The sequence below is a fragment of the Pocillopora verrucosa genome, chromosome 10 (assembly GCF_036669915.1).
Source record: "Pocillopora verrucosa isolate sample1 chromosome 10, ASM3666991v2, whole genome shotgun sequence".
Lineage (NCBI taxonomy): Eukaryota > Metazoa > Cnidaria > Anthozoa > Scleractinia > Pocilloporidae > Pocillopora > Pocillopora verrucosa.
The window spans coordinates 7079373-7105874 of NC_089321.1; the positions used below are offsets into that span (position 1 = coordinate 7079373).

Below are 26502 nucleotides of genomic sequence, written 5' to 3' on the forward strand. Positions count from 1 at the left end.
CAATATGGCGGACCATTTAGGCGAACACGTGTAATGAGAGAATTCGCTTCTTCGTTGGTCTGAAATAACCTCATTATTACAAAAAGCCGAAGTAATGGGTCGCATGAGGCAGAGGCATAACTGGAAGGCAAGGTTGCAGCCAGAGGCTTCGAAAAAGGACACGAATTCAGCGCTTACTGATGACCAGAAAGGTGTTTTGGAAAAGACTACGGTAGATGACGACTACAAATTTTCCCATGACGATTCCAACATTCTCGTCGCCCCGAGTAAGAAAGGCAAGGTTAAGGTAGCCATTAAGAACCCAATTGATAAGCGAAAGAAGCTAACAAAGAAACAACGAAAAAGACTGGAAAAAATTGTCGAGACGAAGAAAAAGAAAGCTAAGCGAGCAGAATTGCTTAAAGCGCTCTCCGAGTATACTGTCAGTGATAAAGAGTTGTCTCAAATGAGTTCTACGACTGATCTAGGCCAGTCTAACACAACAAAGAAAAGAACGATTTCGGAAGTTGAAGAAAGTGCAGCCAGAAAAGTAGTCATCTCAAGTGTTCGCTGTGGTCGTAAAAAAGGCAAAAGACTGCGATTAGAGAGAAAAGCCCTCGATCCTGCTCCTGCTAAGATTGCAAAGACGATAGAGGAAGAAATAGAATCTGGAGAATCATCAGAAAGCGAAGAAGAGGATGGAGGTATCCCCGATTCGTTGCAGGAGGAGAATCTACTCGCGGAAAGGTTACCTTTGAATGAACAGAATACAGACATAGAGGAAAAAGATGAAAACAAAAGTGATCTTTCAAAATCTAAAGAGGATGCAGGGGAAAATTCTGCAGAATCAACAGTTAAAACGATCTCAGAGAAAGTGGAGACCGTGAAAAAGGAATTGAAGCCAGCAATTTTCATGGAAGTAAAGAGGAACTCAGAAATTCAGACTGCAAGGCTTCAGCTTCCGATCCTCGCCGAAGAGCAAGCTGTCATGGAAGCGATTCACGATAATGACGTAGTTATCCTTTGTGGTGAAACCGGAAGTGGAAAGACCACTCAAGTCCCTCAGTTTTTATACGAAGGTGGATACACTACACGAGGACTGATTGGCGTGACAGAACCACGCCGGGTAGCTGCCGTGACAATGTCACGCAGGGTAGCACTAGAGCTGAATATGAGTACCGAGCTGGTGTCTTACCAGATTCGTTATGAAGGTAACGTGACAGAAAATACCATCATGAAATTTATGACAGATGGTGTGCTACTCAAGGAAATTGAAAATGACTTTTTCTTGTCAAAATACTCGGTCGTTGTGATCGACGAAGCCCATGAGCGAAGTGTATTCACTGATATTTTAATGGGACTGCTTTCAAGAATAGTTCCAAAGCGTAAAACTCAAGGTAAACAGCTCAAACTTATCATCATGTCCGCCACACTTCGTGTGGAAGATTTTACGAGTAATACGCGTCTTTTCTCCATCCCACCCCCGGTGGTGACCGTGGAGTCCAGACAGTTTCCTGTCACTGTACACTTTAATAAGAGGACGCCAGATGACTACCTAAATGAGGCATTCCGTAAAGTTTGCAAAATCCACCGCACCCTACCCCCGGGAGGGATATTGGTGTTTGTGACAGGTCAGGCCGAAGTGCACGGTTTATGTAGAAAGCTGAAGAGAACATTTCCTTGCAACCTGCGCAAGGAAAATTCGAAACAAAAGGTAGATGCGAGCGATGAAAACTCAGGTGATGATGAAGATCACTTCGATCTTGATAATTATTCCGTAAACCCGGCTGTGGAAGATAGAGACGCTGAAGACGAAGATCTTGGTGAATACAACCTCAACGACAACGACAGCGATAGTGAGTTTAATCTCGACGACGGCGCGTTTACGCCGTCGATCGACAAAAATTTACCCATGTTTGTTCTGCCGTTGTATTCGCTTCTCTCGAGCCAACAACAAGCTAAGGTATTTCAGCCACCCCCCGACGGGACTCGGTTGTGCGTCGTAGCGACCAATGTAGCAGAAACGTCGTTGACAATTCCCAACATCAAGTACGTAGTGGACACGGGTATGGTAAAGAGGCGTTATTACGATAAAATCACTGGAGTGTCTTCTTTTAAAATCACGTGGACATCCAGGGCCTCAGCCAATCAAAGAGCAGGTAGAGCTGGCAGAGTGGAGCCTGGACACTGCTATCGTTTATATTCTTCGGCCGTGTTTACCAACGACTTTGAAGAGTTCTCAGCTCCTGAAATATCACGTCGTCCAGTGGAAGACCTTGTGTTGCAGATGAAGGACTTGAACATTGACAAAGTAGTAAACTTCCCCTTTCCCACTCCGCCTGACCTAACAGCGTTGCAAAGCGCAGAGAGGTTGCTGTTAAATCTAGGCGCGCTGGAGGAGAAGAAAACAATGAAGGGAAATGTGAATGCAGTGATCACTCCTCTTGGACGCGCCATGGCTAAGTTTCCTGTGTCTCCGAGATACGCAAAGATGCTCTGCCTGGGGCATCAGGAAAATTGCATGGAATACGTCATCGCTATTGTATCCGCTCTCACGGTGAAAGAAATCTTTGCAGATGACAACGACAAAGAAACGACCCAGGTAACAAAGGAAGATCGGCGAAAGATATCTCGCTTGCGGCGGACTTGGGCAGGCCAAGGTGACGCCCAGAAGCTCGGAGACGCGATGGTTCTTCTTAGAGCTGTTGGGGCTTGTGAATATGCCGGCTGCACAGAAAAGTTTTGCTCTGAGAATGGACTTCGTCACAAAGGAATGATCGAGATCAGAAAGCTCCGTGCCCAGCTTACAAACTCGGTAAATCTTGTCAATGCTGATGCAAAAGTGATGCTTAATCCTCGGATGAGCCCGCCATCACCCGCCCAGTGCGTTGCCCTTCGGCAGATATGCCTATCGGGCCTTTGCGGCCATGTAGCCCGCAAGAACCCCACAGGAAATGACCCCCAACGAAAGAATGCTTACAGCTGCATGTCCCTGGGTGAGCCTGTCTTCATTCACCCATCCTCTGCGCTCTTTGAAGTGTTACCAGAATACGTGATTTATCAAGAAATCGTCGAGACCTCAAAACTTTTTATGAAAGGTTAGTCTGTAATGGTTTAAAAGTGTTGTCAAAACGAAACTACAAGGAAGGAAAACTTATTCATTACAGTGAAACTAAGAACAGGCCTTATTTTACTAAGATATCTGTCGCACAGGTCAGTAGGCCAAACGTATCCCACCTCCGCGTCACAGTGCGACGGGAAATTCTTTGCGCCGATTTCTTTGAGCTCGCGGGCCCGATTACCCCCCTCTCCCCCCAAGAACTTTTTACCCTCTGGATTGAATGCAGGCATTAAAAAAGCATTGTTAAAGTAACTACATGACATGCCCATTGCATAATGCTGCAAGCCAAGGTCTCTGTTGTTAATCTAGACTCATCTTTTTTTCTTCACTGTAGGTGTTATTGCTGTTGAGTCCGATTGGATCCCAATTCTGGTCCCGAGTTTGTGCACATTCTCCAAACCCCTCGAAGAACATCCGCCTCGTTATGACTCCGACGCTGGCGTCGTCAAGTGCCACATGAAATGTTCATTTGGACCCAAGTCCTGGCAGGTGCCCCCTCAGGAGCTTGAATATCCTGCGGGACTCGATAGATACAAGTGGTTTGCAAAGTTCTTGCTCGAGGGAAAAGTAATCCCAGCATTTGCAAAGTTTGTGCCATTCCTGTTGTGCCCACCAGTTACAATGATCAAGTCCTGGGCAAAACTACAGCCGAGGACCGAAATCCTACTAAGTGAACTTGTGAACGGGAAGGCCGATAGCAAGATTGCCCTTATGGCCGCTTTAAAAAAAGATCCGAAGTTTTTATTAGCTACCCTGAAACAGTGGATTCCTCAGAGCAAACATAGCGAACTGACTTTATCATGGCCACCTAAAGACTAACACGACTCTAGCGCTGAGTTAGAACTGTCTTAATTCGAGCTTTTGCGCTTTCCAATTGCGCGATTTTTATTAAATGTGTTGTTAAATGTAGGGTTTCGCGTAGAACCGCGGTAAGATGCAACCCAGACCAAAGGTCGCTAATGAAAATCGTTCATGGGACATAAATACTTTGTTATTGTTAACCAAACCTTTATAGCCACTCGGAATACAACAATGTAGAAAATGTTCCTATTTATTTACAACTTCGGTCGCCCGACCTCTCACAAAAATTAATTTAAAGTCGCTTATCTAACAAGCAAGAAGTTTCAATGCGGGCTCTTTCATATTTACCTATAATTACAATAGCTTTTACTTTATAAATAATAAATTAACTAGACTCTTCAACTGATATCGTAAAAACTCGTTTTCTAAACTATGACATGTACCCACATTGTTCGCACTAAAATCGTTGGATACCACGTTCGGTCGAGTTCACCAACCCCCCCCCCCCCCCCACCCTTCCCACCACAATCTGTCTGTTACAGTATCGTTTTAATTTTAGTGTCCTCTGAGCAGCTCAGACCTTTTTAAAGAGAGACCACCTTCTTCACTTGAATCTTAATTGCTCTAGAAATTATACTTTCTTCATAGGAAGAAGCTCCTCGGGTGTTAACTCCAGTGAATTATTTTTCCGTTTGAAAAAACCAAGCTGAAAACAAGTAAATGAAGAGGGAGGTTAAAAAAATCTAAAGAAAAAGACTTCATTTCCCACGAGGATCTAAACCCCAGATCTTCGGATTTCACGATCCGATGCTGGTGAAGGCAATTCAGCTTGTAAAAACACATGATGAACTTGACTTAAAAAGACGTAGTGTCAAAGTGCATATATAATGAAAAATTTAGCAAATTTTCCTAGTGCCGACCTCACCCATCATCGTTCCGCCTTGGATCATTTTCAACTCGCAGCCTTTGTGTTTGTTCCCCCCCCCCCCCCCCCCCCCCACAAAAAATTCATTTTTTAGCTTCTATTGTGAACAAGAATTTTCCAACAGGCCAAAAAAGATACCCCACATAGTCATAACAATCCTCGAACATCACATGTTATTTTTTGTAAATGTCATGCATTAAATCCAATTTAAGTCTATTTGTACAAAAATTGATCTTTCTAACTTACGTTTCCAAGCCCTTTTTTCGATGACATGTAATTAACAACATACAAACCTTATAGAGGATAAAAACTGCGACTCCGAGCAAAATGACACCACCCAGAACTGAGACCAAGTATACCCACCACGGGGTGGATTTTTTACCGGCAACAGGGCGTTCAGGCTTGGCTGTGAGAATGATCTGCCAAAGAAACAGTACCTCCTATTAATGAAAATTAAAAACCTCGCAGAACTGTAACTAAAGCAATTTTCAAAGACCGACCGAACAGTTAAGGAAAACTGCCCACTTATAAATTGGCTTGTAAAAATTCGAAGCAAATAGACGTACATGGCCAGCGGAAGACATGGGAGATTGTTTTCGTTCAGAGAATTTACGATTGGTTTTGTATTTCCAAATGGTGATTACCTTAGAAAGTAATTATAAGGAAAACACTCATCAAAACAGATTGTATGGTCCAAAAACCCGAGCTCACATTTTCCTAACTTTTGTCCGGACAGAACTGCAATTAAAGGTTTACCAAATGAAGGATGCTTATGTAAATTTGCCTAGTAATTTTACATTTGGTACATTCAATTTAAGCCGAAAATTTGAAAACGAATCAACTCCCCTGGCTCAGTCTCCTTAATCAACTTCGATCGATCAATCACACAGTGGTCGTAAAAAAATAAATACAAAGTTAGTTGCATTCAGTACCAAATTTTCAACACTCTAGTGTCGTCAAATATGTTCAAAAACAGACTTTAAAAAGAGTATAATCCAACTACTCACCGTTACAGCATCATTTCCTACGTCCGGCTGAGTGACTTTCGCTGGAGGCTGTACTTGTGCAATCGTTTCAAGTTCCACTACTGCTGGCTTATCGAGCTGTAAGGTAACATCAAGTATATTGACATATAAGGAGGGAGGAGGGTTGTGAGGTCACAAAGCTCCCTAAGAGGGTAAGGTGATGAATGTAAGAGAAGATTTTTTTTGGAAGGAAAGATTCTCAATGATTTTAATCCAATATTTCAACCCCAAAGTGCCACAGCGCACATTTCGACGATTATTTTAACGTTGGAGGGTTTCCTCTGACATACACACAACACTTGATTTGTGACATATTCATCATATAAAATTCAATTGATCTGCGAACAAGATACAATAGGCGAGGTGGGTCAATTATCTACTTAACTATGCTACTAAAATAATACAAAAATATCACAGAAAGAAAGGCATAAGAGGTGAGATGATATTTGGTGATTTGAAATGACCGACGATGACTCGTGTTCATAGATTTGACCAAAAAAAATTCAAAGTAGGGCATTGTTTTGCAATAGAGCATTATTGAAAAGGTATGGCAACTCATGCAAAATTTTTGCCCAACAATTCTTACACACAATATAGATCACGAAATACTAAGAATACCTTAATGAGTGTATTCTGCCACAGCCGTGATGTTAGTTTGATCTCTGCTTTATCACCCTGTCTCAGGCGTCCCAAACTGCACTGGAATGATTGGCAACCGACTTCTCCACAGCTCTACAAAGTAATAGGTTGTTAGAGATTGAACATACCTAACCATGTTTTTTCAGAGCCTAGTTTTCAGCGCTTAGGAGTATTGCTAGTCCTCTCAGACGCAATGCTGAACCATAACAAATGATTCTCTGGCAATTCGTCGAGTTTTTCTAATAATTGGCTTGTGTACCCATTAAACTCATTCTTGCCTGAATACACAGTACATTGGTTTATAGAAGTTTAGCCCCATACCAGTTCACCTCGAGACGAGCGGTTCGCTCTATCAAATATGACAAGTTCGTCCCACCTTTACCAAGTCCCCCCCCCCCTCCCCCACAAAATCTTTCAACTTGTATCCTGTGTGTTTCTCCCAATACACTCGCCCCAGCCAGGTTTATAGAAGTTTAGCCCCATACCAGTTCACCTCGAGACGAGCGGTTCGCCCTATCAAATATGACAAGTTCGTCCCACCTTTACCAAGTCCCCCCCCCCCCCTCCCCCACCAAATCTTTCAACTTTTATCCTGAAAATGTTTCTCCCAATACACTCGCCCCAGCCAAGGCTCAAGCCCAGACCTCCCGCAATTCGATGTCCAGGTGGGCTAACCATTAGATCACCACCTCTCTCGTGAAAGAAAAATTGGCTAAGTGAGCCGAGTGAATGTTCGTAAAAGTAACCTTTTTGAAATGAGTCGTGAAACCGCATGCAACACATTTTTTCGCACAGATTGTCAAAACAACTGCCAAGTTTATAGCGAGATTTGTTTTGCGCTTAGTTGTCACAACCAAATTATCTTGTTATACTCCTCCAACCACGTAGTACTACAAAATTCCTTAAAAACCGTACCGCCTATATTAGATTACGGTAAAACTGTGTTTGAGTAAACTCGCTCAAAAGAAGATATTTTGAAAGCGCCTGTAACCGACGAGAACTTATAATCATACACACCTATGCGTATTTCATGTACTTACCAGTCTCTTGACGTCACGTGTCTGCCTCTGTTTCACGGAATTCTCGGTGCTGATGGATTCATTCAACTGCACTGACTGTAAGAAACCAAGAGAATATGAACTGAAGAAACAAATTACTCAGAAGAAACGAAAATTGGAAGGCTGAATAAGTGCATTACAGATAGCTGTAATATTCATTCGCAATTAACCGAGATGAATTTTATTATATCAAAAAATGTTATATTATTATTATCATCAAATTATCAATAACTTGTATTAGCATACACTGCATAATTAAGTGAATAGTGATTTTCGCGCGCACTGATTGGCTAGTTCGGAAGTGAGTGACAAGTAGTATTCAACTCCGAGAAGCAGATGAGACAAAATCGTACGTCAATTAAAGGTTTAATTTCCGACCAATTTTTTAAGTATATTGAAAGAAATAAACTGACTTTTTGATATCTGTGTAGACTGTACAAAAATAATTATTCACCTCAGTGTCGGTGAAAGTCGTGGATAGTTCTTAATTGTGACCCGTGGATGAAATTTTCATTACCAGCGCGTTTTCACGCGTTCTTGGATAACAGATTTCTCTCACAACTCCCGGGGGAGGGGGTTGTACATCATAAGGTGAATACTTTACCTTAATGTTCAAAGGATTCACAACAGCATTGCAGCTTCCTGAGCCAATGACCTAAAAAAGAACAGTACTTCCAACAATCAATGAAAGAATATCTCGTATGTTTGATCAGGCTCATTCTGGTTGCGTTTACCTCTACAAAGACAAATACAAAGAATAATTATTCCCGAATTTTAATCTCACCTCAACTTGAAGTAGATACATGAGAAAACTTTCAGGATCGTCCTTATTCAATAGTTTAGGTACAGTGATCGTCAACTGAGACCAGTCTACCACGCTGGGACCGTGATTGAAAACCTAATGTAAAGAAAAGTGCTGTATGTTAGCTAGGACTAAAAGGAATTAATAAATTAACACAGCCACATCAGTTTGTAACCAGTACCTAGCATTTAAAAAGGTGCAGTCTGTGGAAAGCTCACTTCAAGTTAGAACGTTCCTTGGCGAAATTTCGCTTTGCTCATGTCACCAATTTCTCATATTTTGGCAAAATTTTACTTCAACACAAAATTAACTACATCGCTATCAGTATACCTTGATGGTTTGAACAATCTCAGGTCCAATCTCCTCTTGAAACTCTCTGGCTTTCTCCTGCGTTTTTACGGATCCTGAGTAAATGACTTGGTCTGGTTTTGAATAACTGAGTGGAGACAGACTGTGATTAGTACCATACTTCTTGAAGATAATCAATCTCAGCGCACAAGTGAAATACTGCGACGAATTAGGCATGCGTAACAGACACTTTGTATGATACAGTAATGCGGATTGGTGTACCAACTTCAATCAATACCTACCCTTTAATCTCCAGATCTGCCTCATACTTCACGGCAATAAAGAATTCCTTGCTGTTGTCTTTCTCGTTGGCATCTAAGTCTTGGCTATAAACATACCAAAAAGTTTTTCACACAATATACGGCACCAAGATAGCGTTTTCCAGACGCTTTCTTGAGTCAGCGTCATAAACCGAACTAAAGCAATTGCGATAGCCAACAGAGCCAGGAAAAACATCAACGGAGTCAAAACTGAAGAACCCAAAGTAAATGCAGGCTTACCGCCTCAAACGCGGGAAAATGCAACTGACCGAATTAGGAACTTATGATTAGTTTTGGTCGTAAACCTGATTGGTCGAGAGGTTGGCATCTGATTGGTTGAGAGTGGGAAGGCGCAAGTTCCTAAGCAACCACATAGCGATGGAAAGCAAAACCACAAGGAAATCTTGGACAACAATCGATAATGATTTGAAATTGCGCTATAGCAACAAGTATTACTCTGATTGTAACATCCGACAACTTAATCGATCATTTTGAGGACGAAAGTTCTCAATCTTGACAGGAAAAGCCTTTACAAAACTTTGCCCAGTATTTTAAAAGCGACCGCCTTTGACACCCAAACGTAATGAATATAAATTGATGGTAATCAACAAAGAAAACTAATGTGAGTTAACTCACCTTTCAGCTGTGACAATAATGGAGATATCTTCCTCTACTGAAGCCGCTGAAAATTTGATACTGAATGTTTTCTAAGGTGAAATTAGTAAAGGCGTAAATGTTAGTTTGACTGTCATAAGAAAGACTCCTATCTGCTCACGGTATCTACTTACGAAAAACACGTTGGCGATTCTTAACACCATCTCAAAACTTTTCGGTAAAGATTTTCATAGGCCACTTACATTACTAAGTCCTGGAAGAGCCACCTTTTCCACGTCACAGATGACGGAGAGCTGGGACTGAGTGTCATTGTCTAAGCTGCGGTCGTGTTCGCACTGAATTAAAATGTTGAAAAGGAAAATAGATGAGAAAGTTTAAAGATGTATCTCGAAAAAACGTGAAAAGACCAAACAAACTAGAATATTAGAAATTTAACAGGGAATCGACTAGAACTCAAAATAAACATGAAAGGTCGCGATCGACTTCCGTCTTGCATCTGATTGGTCGAGGGTGGTTCAAGTTTTCCCAACCAATAACTGTCCCGGATTATTCTTGTCACCTCATTGAAAATTGCTTAAAACATAGATATTTTTTACTTACGTCGCCAGTTCTCTGATAACTCAGTGAACTCGGGTATTTCACTACGAGTTTGGAGTAATAAGCGTAATCGCTAGCCTTGTTTGATACTGTCAGTTGTAGCATCAGTTCTTTCACGAGACCTAATCGTAGCTGACTGTCAAATCTGCGATTTTCGTCATGCCTGTCAAAGACAAACATAGAACGCGATTGAAGCCTCTAAAGCGACCTTCAAAAGGGTCTCAAAAATCAAAAGCAAAATCGATAATCGCCACGGAACTGTCATCTAATTGGTTAAAAGGGTGCTCCAATTCCAAACTATTTCGACTCATGACAGTTGTGTTCAATCCAGTGAAATCCAATGACAAAGCTAAGTGCAGATTAACCGAATTCAAACGGTTTTTGTTTTTTCCTGCTTACCCCAATAAAACCACTTTTCCATCAACTGCTAAGTCAGGTACACAGACCTTTTGATTCTTGCACCTCTTCATAAAAAATGCCTGTGACAATAATATAACAGAAAATATAAGGAAGATGATGACAAAATACCTAGCAAAAACAATGCAAACTGAAAATCAGGACAAAGAGAAAAGCTCAGGAAATTTAAGACACGTTTGGATTAATAGTTTTCTTTCCTTTTACTTGCCGAATATAACAATATCTTCTTTCTGCCAGGCACATGTATAGTTGACATGTAAGCACAAATCCATCGCGTAGCAAAAAGAAAAATAATGGTTTTTTTGAGTCTCTTCTCATTAACATCGTCGACTGTATCCTTCGTAGCTAGCGGTTTTTAGCGGTCAACGGAGGCAGCGTAGGCGCGGAAATAAACCGCTCGTAGCTTCAAAGCGTCAAAACAATTGCCAGTTGTATTTGACATTGCTCCTTACCTTCGCCGTGTGAGTCGTTGGAAGAGAATCATTTAACACTGGGCAAAGAGTGCTGCCACAAGGCTCAACTAACCCAAAGTCAAGATCAAAGGTCAGTGAAGAAGCAACATCTGCAAGATTGTCTTTTTCCTAAACAAAAACACAAACAAACATTTTTGTGAGTTTCCGCACTGTTCCAGAACACACGACACATCAATGCACTATACATTACATGCCTTTAGGTAGACAGTTCGGGGTGGGGTACATTGACTCCCTCCTCGTTTCGTGACATTTAGGACGCCATTTATTGTGTGCAATTTGTCTCCACTGTTCTCGTCCAAGAAGAACATGCGGCGAAAAAAGTTTGTCCCTCTTACAACTTTCACGCGGTCTAGATCGACTGAATAGGTTATCCCCAGGCCTACAAGAGAAAATAGTAGCGGATATGTTACCAAGAGCATGGGAAATTCGACGAAATATTGTAATATTGTAATCGATGGTGACTGAACCAGTAGACAGATCTGGATTTACAGTGCAACAGAGCAAAGTAGTAAACATTGCGATAGTAGAGGCGGAGCGAAAACGAGAGAGATTCTGGTCGGGTCGCGTAGACCCAAACCCAACTCGTTTTTTAACTCCCACACTAATATCGCGCCGTTTACTATCGCAATTTGTTTAGCTAACTGAACGCCCTAGAACGGGACATCTCCGTTTCATTACCCGCTGAACAACCTCGTAATATGTTAGCTGAGGCCACATGATATCTCGACAATCTGTAGACCATGAATTTTCGAAATTTTGTTTAAAAATTAGTACAGAAAAAAGCGTTACTGTACCTGCAAAGTTTGCAGCTCCTTTATCCTTATTTGAGAAACACACAGAAAGGTTCAAACTAAAAGAAGAAGAAACATATCGATTAAGCAATCTTGAAGAAACGAACTAAACAATTTTAACAAAAAAAGGGCTCAGTTCTCTCGGATCAGTCATAACTTTAAATCAACAAGTTGTGTTGAAGGAATTTTACTACTGACGGTACGTTATGGTGACAGTCAATGGGTAGCCTGTTCCGAAAAACGAACAAAGAAAAAATACGGGGGGAGGGGAGGGGAGGTGGCAAGGGCGTTACACTTTGGTTCATTCGTCCACATCTTATTTTGGTGTTTTTTATGTGTCATCAAAATAATATTTTGTAGTCTTTCTCGACCTGAGGTACCTTTGCACATCGCACGCTGACAATGACTCAAATTATTGAGAACTAGTACATCTACATCCAATCAAGTCCCCGTAAAAATTAATTTCTTCCTAGCCATTGCATAACTTACCATTTATAATATTTCCCTCCATCCATAAGACACAAATTGTCGTCGCTCTCAACAACGATCTGGTTCCTACTCAGCTGAATCTCTCCTTCGGCATTCACGATGGAACGAGTTCTGAAAAATCCAACACGAGCAAGGAATATTAGCTTACAACGTTCATAGTCCGCCAAATTGGCTACTTTTGTGGCAAAAAGGGCAGAAAACAACGATTACTGATGCTGAAAACAAAATCAAAGCCACTCAAATTAAATCAAGTAGTAATAGCAAATATTTCTTTGAATAATAATATGAAAGAAAAGCTTCAAAGTGGCGAGATGGGTAGAGAAAAAAAAAAAGGCGAAGTGATAAGCGCACAGCGTAAAAAAAACTGTCAAGCACGTTTCTTTTTTTTTCGAGCCAAGGGTTTCAGCAGGATATCTACTTACGTTTAATTTGGTTTGATAGAATACTTTTTCTGTCAATACATACCTAAATAGAACTGCCTTATTCGATCCGTACGCACCGACGGCGATATCTACGGAAACAGAAAAGGGCACCGTTACATCCTGACAACAAGTGTACACTAACGTAAGGTCAAGGGATTTAAAAGCGGTGCATCTACCAAATTCCCCCCTCCTTCCCCCCTCCCCCTTCCCCCCCCCCCCTCCCATTATCTAAAAGCAAAAATCTCTAGCAAGGGCTCTAACACACGTTTTGGGAAGTTGCTGTCGCTCATTCCCAGCGAAAGATGTTCAATTAAGATTTTCCTAATGACGACACTAGACCTCGACAAAAGCGCACATCGGGTTGTAGTTCATTACGTAAAAACCGTCGAGGTGCCGTCAAAATCTAAAAAATGAGGCGACTTGTCGCCTTTGGAAGATGAAAACAGTCTTGTCCAGGTGCTTCCCCTGACCCCCGTTTAACTCTGCCTATCAGAACATAACCTAATTTGGTTACCATATCGGGTGAAAGCAGCGGACTTGAGAGTACAATGCGCCAATTGTAGATTGGTTGGATCCTTTACGACTAGAGCGACTTTCTCAGCGCTCGCCGTTTTTTAGCCGAGATACAAGGTGTCTTTTGACAATGACGAACGAAAGAGGGATCAGAAATTTACTTATTCTGAAGTATCACCCTCTTATATTTCTGAATATCTACTATTTAACAATTATTAACCGAAGTGGAGGTGGATAGTGGTTGACTTTACCAAGCTGCGAAGTGGCAAAGTAAATATTCATACAAAATCTATACTACAAAGATACCAAAAAATAAGTTTATTTCTTTCAATATACCGTAAAGTGGTCAGAATTTAAACTCTTAACGCGCAATTTTGTCTCATCAGCCGTTCGGAAGAGAAAAGTACTTGCTATCTACTTCCGAACCAGCCAATCAGCGCACGCGACAAGCACTACTGATGTAGACTAATAAACGATATTCTACCTGGATACCCATTGCTGTCCATGTCAACAATTCCAGCAAGGCTTGAGCCAAACAATCTCAGTCCTGAATCCACGGATGAACCTCTCAGTTTCTGCAACGAAATAGAAGAAAGAAAAGCTAAAAAAGTTAGAGGCACGGGGGAAGCAATTCAAGTCGACTCTTTCAAAAGAAGATTACAAAGACTGAGGGACAGCGTTCAACTAAGCACCCAAGCCCAAGAGTAGATTATTGAAAGGTGCAAATCCAGGACCAATGGCTACAATTGTTATAATTTGAGAACAGCCGGGTTTAATAATATCATGGCCGAAACTTTCCAATCAACTATTTGTGCTTTTTCCCCTGGATTTCGAATTAAAGGAAAATCAATAGGAGCAGTAAAACTATATGCAATTTGTTATAGTCAGATGGGAAATTGTATTCAAATGGCTGAGACTAGGACTGGACAAACCGATTTAACACCATTTTGAGTTAGATTAGTTGGAGGAAAAATTTGAATTGGCCTGAAGACAAACCTGTTTGTATGTAGGGTTAATTCCACTCCTGGAGCCGTGGTAAACGTAAACAGCACCATTGCCTTCGAAAGGTGCACCAACTGCAACATCTGCCAGTCAATAAGTGGGGTTAAAGTGGAAAGCACTTAAGCCTTGTGTCTCACCTTAAAAGCTTTCAGAACTACAAAGGAATTATAAGGTCTTATCTGGCTACTTTCACACATTTCTTACATTTAATTTTGAGCACCTTAATTCTGTACCAAGTTAGCCTGATATAGGAAGGACGTAATTAAGAAATGAAGAATAATCCTCCTAAGGTGAACTGTACCTTGGAAGCCATCTTTGTTTAGGTCTCCTACTCTTGCTATTGCTCTACCAAACTGTCCATAAGGTATGTTGTCACCAACGAGACCGAGAGGATCTTGTACATCGAGTGCACCCTTAAATATTGATAAGAAACACAATATCTCTCTTAATTTGGTGTCGCTCAGAAGTTTAGTCTATAGTAATGTCAGATGCGCTTTAGTTGTAATGACCATTACCTATAGCCAGGTTAGTCTAAAATATGCCTGTGCCTGATGATGATAACATCCGTTCAATTCGCAGTGAATGATTAACAAGACAAATTGAAAAAATGACTGATGACTTGAATGATTTAAGAGCAGAAGCACTGACTGACTGGCTGACTGACCGGCTGACTGAATGACTGATTGGCTTCCAAACGGACTTTGAATGATTTAAGGGAAGAAGCACTGACTGACTGGCTGACTGACCGGCTGACTGAGTGACTGATTAGCTTATAAACGGACTTTGAGAGGGAATTCAGAAATAGAAAAAAGATATAACGACAGAAATGATCGACGAAGGAAGAAAGTTTCAGAAACGAAAAAAGTAACCTTACCATCTCATTGTTAACGTATACAAACACCCGCCCCTCATCGTTGTCTGAGGCCAGTGGGGCACCGACCAGTAAATCTGAAAATCTGAGAGAACGGAGAGGTAAACAAAATTAGAACCTTTTCTTGCCCAGCCTATTGAGTATGAGATATACACATAATCGTGTGGTGTGTCCATAATACTGACTTGTCATTGTTTAGATCAACCACGCAGATCGCGCTTCCAAAATAACTCCCAACCTGAGTAAGAAAAGTAAAAAAAAAGGTTAAGCTTCGAATCATTGTACGGGTACGCTGGTTTAGAAAAGCCATCTCCAATAGTCTAAGACTTTTCACCTAGAAAATTCATATACTATGATTACGGACAACTCAGCCAGAATCGTTTTTAGGTAGAAGTAATCCACCAAATACTAATATTTCGCTTTATTCTTTACTTTGCTATGAGATTGATCAGTTAATTGGTCAAGAAAACCAGCGCTATGCACCCTGTCAACTTGATCTCCCGCGTTTCCCAGCACTTCGAGCACTTTAAGTACGGTTTAAGCCCTCTTAATCTCCTTGTGGTGTTTCCTTTGTTCTGATTGGCTGTTACGATGTTACGGGTTTGACATAGCTGACGACTCATTCCAAAAGCGCTTTGTTCCCCTCATTTCTCTTACTTTAATTCCTGGTGGCGGGAGAATCTCTGACTTGATTTGTATGTCATTTCTGTCAAGCGAATACGCGTACATCATAACCTGTGGGAATACCGTAGTTCAGTCACTGTTTTCTGAATATCTAGGGTAATAGGTGTATCAAGGTGGAGTGAAAAGACTTTAGCTGACATACTCTCTGACTTTTCGGTCCTACTGTTTGTTAAATCAGGTGTCGGCAAAGTGTGAAAAGAACTACCATACCTAACAAGCCTACATGTTAGTGTCAAAGCCTTGGGTCTACGCTATGTTAACAAGGCTTTGGTAAATAATATCTGCTTATTTACGGAAAGTTTGGTAATAAATCTTAATTATAAGACCGAAAAATTAAGGTCCCCGTACTCACTTTTCCACGCATGTCGTTTCCTCTCGGTGCACCTCCAATAAATTCTGCGACGATCAAAATAAGTAAATAAATGAATGAATACGCCAAAGTCGTTTCACAAGTCAAGGGAAGGGGAAAATTATTTTAAAATCACACCATCATTTACCTGTTGATTTTTGGCTCCAAAAATTACCACTTGAGATTGCGTAGCCTGAAAATAAAAACAAACGAAATTCAAGACTCACAATTCCTTCCGGAAGCAAATAAGATTGTTTAAAAATGAATGCATTAATCATCCATACCCATGTACGCGTGTATTTTCAGGGAAGCAGTCGGCGAGAAAATATTCTTTTTCGCAGGTAAAGAATAGGCAGCCAAACCACCTAAGAATAAAAAAAGATAAGTGGCAGTAAGTCTAGGGGTAAGATAGTTATTTTAGCCATTCTTTACTTTACTAACTCGATCAACATTTTTACCTCTGCCGGAGGAAAATCCAACGGTACCCATTAGCAAATCCTCGGCACCTGCGCTGAATTCGGCGCTGATCCCTGCTTGACAGTAACCGTAAGGTTGACCTACTCCGCCTAAGAAAAATAACAGTGCAAAGTAACAGTGAAACAGTCCCGAACAAACGGTCAAAGAATATGTAATGCCAATTTGTGGAATACTTCGATTGCTCAACGCAAAAACAATACTGCCATTATTTACTATATTTTTATACCTTTGCATGGGGAGATCGCCTCTCGTTGAATACTAAGGTCTCCGTACATCAAGAAACACCTTCCTATCAAAGCGATGTACCGGTGATCGATCATTCCTTCCTTGCTCGTGAACGGTGCCTCCGTGTATCGAGGAGCACAAGTCTGACATGTAAAAGAATGCCATACAATTAAATTGATCGAAAGGTTTTTAAGTTATCATTAGCGCTGCGGCACCTGCAGGGGCACATGCAGGAGAAAATATTCAGATTGATACAAAAAGTTAAGATACTATGTCAATTAACTTGATCAGACTAGGGACTTCGTTAACTTAAGTTAAGCTTAAAGACCTTCGTCGACGCATGGGTCTGGGTTTGGGTTTCATTTTTCTCCGGAAAGCTCTCCGCACTCAACAATTATGTGTATCTTTCTTAATTCCTCCTAAAGTAAAACCGACCAGTTGCCAAAATATTTCTTTTATTTAAACAAATCAACAGCAACAATAGAATCGAAAAGAAGAGACCAGGATTAGACTCCTGATCAGTGGAGAAGACGGGAAAAGCGGGTAGGCGCAAATGGGAAATAGCTGGACTGTTGGTCATTTTTTTCTTTCCAGACTTCCGTCGTACGTATTTTCCCGTCGTCTCCGCGGACCGCGAGCGTAACACAAATTTATGACTTACCACCACTCTTCCGTTCTCGCCAGAGCTATGCAACGTCGCCCCTAGCCACTGTTCCGTTTTCTTTTCGACTTCAATGGTGACGGTCCTGTTACCCAACTGATGTACCTCCTTCTTTGGTGCTGCGATAAAAACGCTCGAGTTACTTTAGTGTGGTTTGTGAAAGCATAATTTGTGATGGGACAAATACTAAAAAGTAGAGCGGATGTTTTGTGGACAACCGAACCTAAAAACTCGATTCCATTCGAAGGAGGCGTGCCTGAGTTTTCCGTTGACTGAAAGGCTTCAAACTTCTGCCTACCTTGCATACCAAATCAGTCAGAAACGTTTGAAATAAGCCTTATCACTATTCCATCATAAGGCAGATTAAACCCATGCAGGTTATAATTATGCTTTGTGGAAATTCTATACTCTCGTTGAAGATGTCTCCCTTCAGGATTTCTCTTCTCCCTGCCCCTTAGGTGAAGACAGATCCTGGGAACAAGATTGACTATGGATATCTGTTGCCGGATGTGTTGCTGAAAAAATAAGAATTAATTGCTCTCACAAACCGGGGAACAATGATTCAAAGGAACTTACTTTGATGATCAATCAAGATTTCTGAACATGACTTTGATCCGGATTTGTATTCGCATTTGAACACAGTTCCGTACTTGATTAAGGCTTCCTGTCTATTTGATGAGGTCACGTTACTGAGAGGTGCCCCAACTAATAACCTGTAAACAGAAGAACAATGTAAAGGAAAATTATCGTAAACTGAATCTTATAAGACAAGGTTTGAGGCTACTCTGGCTTAAAGATTTAATGAATGTAACCGAGAAGTTACAATTCATAGACCTAATGTTTCGACAATCCTGTCTAGTGCCTTCATCAGGGGTGATCTAATCGCTGCAGCAAGAGGTCCTTTTATATTCTCATTAATTAGCTGCCTTTTTTCTGACGAGGTGTAAATAGACGTCAGGTAGTAAGTAAACCAGAGTAACATCAAACTGTGTCTGATTGTTCACCTGGTTGCCTGGTGAACTTTAATGAATCTTATAAGTTTCAGTGGTGGTCAGCGTTATCGAGGGCTTCCCTACATTTTGACTATCATAAGAGTATCACTGAAAACCAAGATAATATCAACAGTGTATATTCTCTTGCTGAAAACTTAACGTTTTTATTAGCTGCGAGCAGGCCTTAATTACTGGCCCCGTTGGTCGCGCGTTTCTTCGCCTGCGGGAAGATTTGAGACGAGTAGAAGCGAGATTTTCCGGGGGTCTGGCACTAATTGTTACAGACCTGTCCCCGGCTGGCGTTGCTGATCATGAAGACCTCATACTTTCCCGCTGGCGAAGAAACGCCCGTGCTGAAGACTTTATTTGAAAATAAACTTCGTGCTGAGTCAGCGGGTAGTGAAATACCTCGTTTATTATCACCTAGAAGTTGTCAATCAACACAGTGTCTTATAAACAATTGTTCCTCGAGCGCGCGTTAATACGAGATGAAAAATAGCCAACGAGGGCCGTACAACAAGCGCGAGTGACACAATTGTTTTATCAAAAACGACCCAAAATAGTCAACCGTTTGACCACACTGCTAAGGGTCAAAAATTCATCTTCTAGCTGTCAATTGACAAAGAGTATTCTAATTTAGACCCTTTCGTATCGGCGATTTAAGATTCATAGGATATTTCCGGAGGGCAGTTACGTAGAAGCAATTGAGGGACTAACTTTGCTTCGCTCTCAACATGCGGTGTCGTAGTTCAGTTCCTAGAAGCGCGTAAATGATTTGAGAAGGAATCTTTTTACGGACAAAATATTTAGATCCTTCCCGATTTACACTCAGATATAAATACTAAATGCTTTCAACCACAAGACCTTGCATTTTCCCAAGTAAACGACGAACACATGTCAATAAGATTATGTCATCAACACGTTGTAAACAAAGATTAATACGTATTCACCTTTAAAAGCGTGCGCTTCGCGGAAAAGATATTTCCTCGCCAGTATTTCCCGTGCGTCTCTTTTCCGCTCAAGGAAAAGGAACTACGTAAAAATAACACCAAATCAAAAACAAAAATTCTCTATCGTTCAATCAGTCTACGGGGCAAATAAGTGTAGGTATCCAGTTATTTTCTAAGGAAACATTTTAACCCTTCTTAAAACTTCCTGATATGCCAGGTTACACCCAGAAAAGGCTTGACATTTTTCACGAGTTGAAAATCACGTTACAAAGTAAAAATTCCACCGGTTGAAAAATTATACCGGCTTTGGAAACGTTTCTGCTGACGGAGGCGTTTTAGATTTGCGAAGAACAACACTATAATTATTTGTCACAGCTACTTCTTCATTTGAACTCTCCCTCAGGGAAATTTCTAATTCTGTGCTTTTGTGTACTGTCTGAATCAGCCTCAATGCGTGTTTGTAGTCTTAATTGACACTGCAAGCTATTAGCAAGTTCATAAGTCATAGTCTGTTGCGCATTAAATTTTGCCTTGATTCTTAGCAAAGAAACACTGACAATCCAAACTCAGTGTGACCCTTCGGTAAGACCAAGCCTCTCTAATAATCCATGATTAGTTGTTGAGTTGAAACGAAAATCGAAGTAGTCGTACATACCGCCGGATAAAACAGGAAAAATTAATAATTACAAAGACGTTGCCGTCAGGCCGTGCGAGGTAAAACGTCTCACGGTGTTTACAGTTCTTTGTAAACGTCTGTAGCAAAGATTCCAAATCGCATGTAAGTAATTGAGAACATAAAAACCGCTATTTCTAAGCTTTTAAGAAGATTTCGACAGATTTAGCGCTGCTTCACGGTGATGCTTCAGATCAGCTTCATGGAAACCGCCAATGAATAGTCACGAAATACAAAGATACAAGTATTGTGGTTAATTTGCTGTAAAAGTTGCTCAACATAAATATTTGTTTAGAAGACTCAGGAATACATTTTGCCGGCGTCTACTTCTCTGAGAAGATATAAAAGGTAAAAATCACCTCAGGCGAAGAAGTGAGACTTAATATGAAATCTTAGCAAATCACTTGCATGTCGTTTGACATCAGTGCCTTCAGACTGAGCGAACAGTCCATTCAGAATTAATTTTCCGCCAAGTATTGAACACCAACAATTCAATGTAAATATATGAAACGGAATATTCAAAATCACGTGCGATGAAAAATTTTACGAACAGAGAATAACCGCAAAGAAGGTTTTCCTAAGTAAACATCCAAATTTAAAGGCACTTGAATTGAACTTACCACTTCTGACCGTTATAGGAATGTGTTGCTACAGTATAACCAAAGAGGTCGCTTTCAGCGGGGCCATCGTAGATAACCGGCGATTTGACGTCCAAGTTGAAGGCGAAAACTTTACCAAGAGTTAAAATAAATGCAAAATGAAGGACATTCGTTGATGGCCTTAGTTCCATTGCTAATAATAAGGTGACTGCTGCTTTCAAATTCAAAGTTTATGTCGGCCGTGTTTTGACCGAAACTGAAGTGAGAGGAAGAGTTATAGTTTTCACAAATGACGTCACAATTCCGGCTGAATAGCAAGCGACCCCGCCAAATATTACAGTGGGCGTAGATCGATTGAGTCATAAACCACTTTTGATTTGAAGAAGATAACATTAGAACCCACTAATTGCGGTTAAAAAATATTAAGAGGTGATATCTTCCATTTTCCTTTCAAGAAAAAAACAGATTCATGAACACGAGTTTCGTCCATTGTGCAGTATCAATTTTACAGTACCGACCAATTGATCAAACTTAAAGATAAATTTGTTGTTTTAGCTCTTCAAATTGTTTGGGGTACTTGAAATCTTAGCTAAACTTTTTCCTCTGGCTTCATCCTTGAGTTGACCTCTAACATGCAAAATAAACACGCACTTTCAATTTGATCAAAAGACCCATTTGATTATCCGAAAACAAAATGTATAGCCGAACCTCAAGAATCTCGGTGAGAGACGTGATTTAAATTGAATAAGCTACACAGCTAGCTTACGTGGAAGTTTTAATTTCAATATAAAGTCACGCTTTATATTTTGTGTGCATTCCTTGATTTCAATCTAATACGAACCAGATCTGTCCAACGCATGAAACTTTCCCCATTTCAAAGTAACTACCCCCGAAGAGCCATAGTACTAAGTCTTGATGGTTTTAAAGTAAATAAAATTTTCAGCATTAATTTCTTAACAACGAAGAAGAGGATTTTTACTTTATGGCTTTTTCGAAAAGATGTTTTTTTTTAAACGCCTTTAAAAGCAGATGAGACAACCTGTTGCGTGAATAATAGCAAGCCATTACCCAGAGAAGATCGACTTTTAATCATTTTACGTCACATAACAGACAAATAACTGAAGGTCTTTAAGTATCTGGGGAAGTTCAAGCGTAGGAAAAATAGCAAATTCTAAACGGATCGGGTTCAGACAGAAAGACATATGAGGGCGTATGAACGATCGCCCCCAAAATATGTGAAACATCAATTCATGGGGATTCCTGTGACGCCTTTGCGTCTTCTGTCATTATGCATTTTTTGAATAACATGATCCGAGTTTTATCCTCACTGCCAGTCCTCTGCGTGGGTGGTGAGCTGGCGGGGGCCTGGGAAAAGGTGGACATTTCAGACATGAGAGATATATTTTACAACAGTTCGGACTAACAACCTTAAGTTTGCCGGTAACTACAAATTTTTTTTTAGTAAAATAGAGGATACTAGAGAGATAAGGAAAGACCGTAAAGGTTTAAGGATAGGGCGGAAAATGGAGACAATTGTTCATTAGACAGCTACTGAAAAAACTCCAGCCCAATTTTTTTTAAGACACAAAACGCTAGACGTAGATCTTCCCTTTTCTGTCGAGAAACTTTTTGTTGTTTCTAGGTATAGTGTTATCATAAAGTAAATCAAGTTGATGAACAACATCACAAAACAAGTACATGGCCTGGCCCGGCTTCGTTAAGGCTTCTTCCTCTGTTCAACATCTATATCACAAAATTGACTCGACCGTTGAAAATGACGTAAAGGGTATTTCCGCAATCTAGTGCGAGAAGCTCTGACTGTGGTTATTTTTTTTCTTTGCCAGATCAGTTGAATGCCTATCCTGCTGATAAGAATGTATTTGCACCCCTCCACAAAAAGAGATCACATAAAAAAGGGTTCTGTCAACTATCATCACAAATTGCCGGTCAACCCTTTGCTTTTCGGTTACATATTTCGGGTTATATTCTGTGTTGTAAGAGTTCAAAAGGATCGCAATCACAAAAATTCTTTAATTCCGTGTTACCGTGCCGAATTCCTACCGGGAAAAATTCAACCTGCACGCAATAAATGATAAGGTAATCTTATTGCGTGCTGGCTTGAATATTTCATATGATGAAGGATCACGAGGCTGACAATGGGTGGTATAGCATTTTCTGCCTAGCTGCTATGACGCCATTGCTTTGAAATGCTATACCGGCCGATCCTGGGGCTGAGATCTAGCTTAACTATATGACAGCACTTGAAACATATCCTTGTGGATTAGTTTACAAATAATTATTTTTTGGATAAAACTTTAGCACGCTTTGCTTACTGTTTACCAATGTTTACATTTCGCCAATCTTTTCAAGTTCTTCGATTTCGATATACCGACGAATTTACAGCGCAAAATACCATAATTTATAGTACGGAAGCAATAAAATAAATACCGTTATGGGTTAATTATTCATTATCATGTTCACTGTCATTATTATTGTTACAATTATTATCATTATCATTAGCATATATCAAAAAGTGAATAATGCTTTTAGCGCGCGCTGATTGGTTAGTTCGAAAGTGAATAGCAAGCACTATTCACTGAGCAGCCGATGAGAGTTCACTTTTAGACCATTTTTCGGTTTATTTAAAGAAATAAACCTATTTTATGGTATTTTTGTGTTATGTACTAAAATAATTATTCACTTCTGCACCAGCCTCGCTTCGCGGCTCGGTAAAATATCCGCCACTATTCACCTCAACTTCGGTGAACAATTATTTCATCCCAGACCTTGTGGGAATTAGAAGCCTTATCAATAAAGGACAAAATTACTGAGCGCTGATTGGTTGAGAGAGAGGGCATTTTTTTCTTAATCGAGGGCATTTTTAGTAATCAAGAGAGGGCATGATTACCTGTTAATGATTGGCTAATCCGTTGCATTGCTAATCCGTTGCTTCCCAGATAAAAATAGACTGCGCGCGTGATTTTCCTTCGTATAAATTTTGCCCTTTATTGATAAACAAGTAATCCCATGAGACCTCGTACTATTAAGGATTAATTGCACTTGAGTTTTCAAAATTTTGGAAAATTTTGAAAACTCTCGTGCAATTAATCCTTAATAGTACTTGGCCTCATGTGATTACCTATACAAACAGAGACAACACGCCTGTCGAGCCAGGATGTAAACCCCACCCACTCTATCATTCTTCTTACTTCAACACGGCTGGACTGTCGGTAGCTTAGTTATTTTTATATGGCGGAACTGAACATTTTTAGACTGAATGTCGGAATAATCCATTTTGCTACACCCGGTTATTGGTTAAAAAAAAAAAAAAATCGTGTCAGTTACACTACAAATCAGTGGTCGCTCGCGTGAGCAGAGGTCCGCTTTAGCCCTTGCTAATCCTTGTATATGTCTCTCCTTACTCCACAAGTTTTTTTTTTCTATGAGTGAAACAGTTAATTAACAAATTAATCTGCATGGGGTCCCACTGACTCTTTCGTATTTCTGAGAGCCCTTCAGCTCTTTGTGAATTTTTCTTTTATTCTCTTCAGCTTAGCCATAGTGAAACTGCTAAATGTTTTGTTTCATCGCATCAGAGGCATATACCGACCAACTTAGAAAAGGCTGTGCACTTGTAAATACATTTCGACACTCGAAATGTCAGCATCAACAACTACTGTCACCAAAACTGTATAACATTGCCACGGGGATTTGATACATACTTGTTTGTCAAGCAATTTATGGTTACAATATTGCGTGATTTATTCCCATCATCCAAAGTTTGAAATCAACTTGAAAAAACAAAAGATGCACTCAAGAGCACGCGGATATAAAACCGGAATTACTCGGTTCATTTCTTGGTTACCGGTCGTAAATAACAAATACATTAGTATAGCTAGTGACCAGAAGAATAGCTTATTCTACTTTCAAGGCTATCCCAAGGTTTTGTTTGTTATGTTTGCTTTGATACGCTCAGTAGTTTTTTTTTTATCTTTTAAAGAACATTTGCTATACTCAAGTTAAGCTTTTAGATTGCGTGACTTAACGTGCGCAAACACATGACGTCATTTGACTAGAGAAATCACTTGACCTTGACAGACGATAGATGGTAATAGACCCATTTCTTCCTTTGCATTAGCAAGGAAGAGTTAGTTTGCTAGTCTAGCTTTTTTTGCTCGAGTTTTAATCGCATCTTCTTTCCTCTCGCCAATATACATCAGTTGAACGACTTTTGCGATTTTATTGGCACGAATCGCCGGGCGGACCAATCTTGACCCTTTAGAAGGCTCTCGCAAACAACGTGACAGAGAACCGACAAAGACAGGCGACCTTTAGTACATGAGATCTAGAAAGGTCCTTAGTTTCGTTTAAGGGCTTTTTCGTTGGCGCTGTTTCAGTAGTGGCGTAGGTTCAACGAGAAAAATTTTCTCTTTCGTGGTTGCAAACTTTCTGGTTTCGAAACGGGGGTTAAAACATCAGCCTCTAAACTCCGACATTCCATTACACTAAAGACGCGCACATCCGCCGCCTGATTCAGCAAAGAGTATCTCGCTCCGGATCCGACGTATTAATCTCTCCATCACCTGTTCATAAAGGAATGTCATCTGACATCACGTCTTATATTATTTGCAAAGTTGCTGTGTTAAAGAACTAGAGAAAGTTTTAGTAATCACAAGTGGCACACCATTTGTTCTCAGATCAAGAAGTAAGCGAAGGAATGAGGACAATACTTGGCACGGACCTTCGGACGTTCCTAGCATTAATAATTTTTCTACTGCAGTCTCTAGGCATCTATGGTTTTAACTTGGATACAGCCTCGCCTAAAGTCTTCGATGGGCCTCCGAAGAGTGAATACTTCGGATACTCGGTTGCTCTTCATTCGCGACAGAATAAATTCTGGTAGGTGTGTTCAAAATTAGCCTCGGCGTGTTCACGCTTCAATTCTACTTTTATTTCATCAAGAGGTCGTTTGTGAGACCTAATCCCAAGTGTAATTAGAACTTTAAACTCTCCTTACATAGCTCTCAAATTTTCGGTGTAACAGCAAAAAAATTCATTTCCTCTTCAAGAAAGAACACTCACTTTAATTAATTATATCGGCAAGTGAATGATATTTGTAGCTGCTCATGAAATTCCTTGACAATTCGGTTTCATTCATTCTGAATGTTCCGTAGTTGTGCATTTAGTACATACATAGCAGGTAATTTAATATTAACAACTGAGTTGAAAACGTAAATTAGCCACCGTAAAGGGTAAAAAAGCTGACGTTTCGAGCGTTAGCCCTTCGTCAGAGTGATTGGACGAAGGGCTAACGCGAGTTGAGACAGGTCTGTTTGTGGCAACCCAAGACCTGGTATGGACCTGCCATAAATTTCCTATACAACGCCTAGATTAAAATTATTAAAATTTTACATTTTTGAAGCGATTAGTTTCAGCGTGATCTAGTTTGAATATCCATATTTGGATAAAAACGCAAATCAGTCTCATGAAAACATTCTTGTGAGAGTAAAGAGTGTGTGTAAAGCGAAAGGATTCCTATATCGCCATATATAAACAAAATCAAGGGGCTTAAACAAAAGGGCTTGTTTTCGTTGCGCTGACCGGATAAATGTGTTTAAAGAAAGACCATCAAGTCAATTAGACGTCAAGTTTTAGGATCGGTTTATTGACTGTTCTTTTACGAAAATTTCTGGTGCAAATTATGATAATTGAGATCAAGATGCGGGCGTATTAACGAAGTGTTA

The 26502-nt window shown here is 40.3% G+C and overlaps 3 protein-coding genes across 4 annotated transcripts in view; 2 read left to right on the plus strand and 1 right to left on the minus strand.

The window, feature by feature from the left end:
* Nucleotides 1–11: 11 nt before the first annotated feature.
* LOC131790409 (probable ATP-dependent RNA helicase DHX37) lies at nt 12–4290 on the plus strand. Its single transcript, XM_059107618.2, has 2 exons — nt 12–3077; nt 3435–4290. Exons 1-2 carry the CDS (start codon nt 95–97, stop codon nt 3917–3919), a joined length of 3468 nt encoding a protein of 1155 aa, XP_058963601.2. The 5' UTR covers nt 12–94; the 3' UTR covers nt 3920–4290.
* A 132-nt stretch (nt 4291–4422) lies between these two features.
* Nucleotides 4423–21026, minus strand: LOC131790412 (integrin alpha-4). The gene is made up of 32 exons (XM_059107621.2): nt 20780–21026; nt 18121–18257; nt 17545–17663; nt 16885–17026; nt 16640–16747; nt 16466–16546; nt 16330–16374; nt 16185–16228; nt 15806–15883; nt 15334–15386; nt 15152–15233; nt 14579–14690; nt 14272–14360; nt 13760–13850; nt 12806–12851; nt 12341–12451; nt 11855–11910; nt 11255–11439; nt 11040–11168; nt 10570–10649; nt 10174–10333; nt 9816–9908; nt 9595–9665; nt 8941–9024; nt 8681–8786; nt 8333–8446; nt 8153–8203; nt 7531–7605; nt 6470–6583; nt 5834–5929; nt 5120–5245; nt 4423–4607 (listed from the first exon to the last, which is right to left on the minus strand). Exons 1-32 carry the CDS (start codon nt 20947–20949, stop codon nt 4533–4535), a joined length of 3123 nt encoding a protein of 1040 aa, XP_058963604.2. The 5' UTR covers nt 20950–21026; the 3' UTR covers nt 4423–4532.
* Nucleotides 21027–24863: 3837 nt separating this feature from the next.
* LOC131790414 (integrin alpha-9-like) overlaps nt 24864–26502 on the plus strand; it is a 28590-nt gene continuing 26951 nt past the window's right edge. For both annotated transcript variants that reach the window (XM_059107622.2, XM_066173248.1), the window contains exon 1: nt 24864–25657. In XM_059107622.2, coding sequence (XP_058963605.2) covers nt 25476–25657 — 182 coding nt within the window. In that variant the 5' untranslated portion in view covers nt 24864–25475. The remainder of the gene's footprint in view (nt 25658–26502) is intronic.

Bases quoted from the DNA above. Each gene is read 5' to 3' on its own strand.
- LOC131790409 (XM_059107618.2), top strand. From the start codon at position 95: ATGGGTCGCATGAGGCAGAGGCATAACTGGAAGGCAAGGTTGCAGCCA. The intron at 3,078-3,434 runs GTTAGTCTGTAA...TCTTCACTGTAG, and splicing joins CTCAAAACTTTTTATGAAAG to GTGTTATTGCTGTTGAGTCC.
- LOC131790412 (XM_059107621.2), bottom strand. From the start codon at position 20,949: ATGGAACTAAGGCCATCAACGAATGTCCTTCATTTTGCATTTATTTTA. The intron at 11,911-12,340 runs GTAAGTTATGCA...TTCTTCTTTTAG, and splicing joins GGAGGGAAATATTATAAATG to TTTGAACCTTTCTGTGTGTT. The intron at 5,930-6,469 runs GTATTCTTAGTA...GTTACCTTACAG, and splicing joins GGCAGAATACACTCATTAAG to CTCGATAAGCCAGCAGTAGT.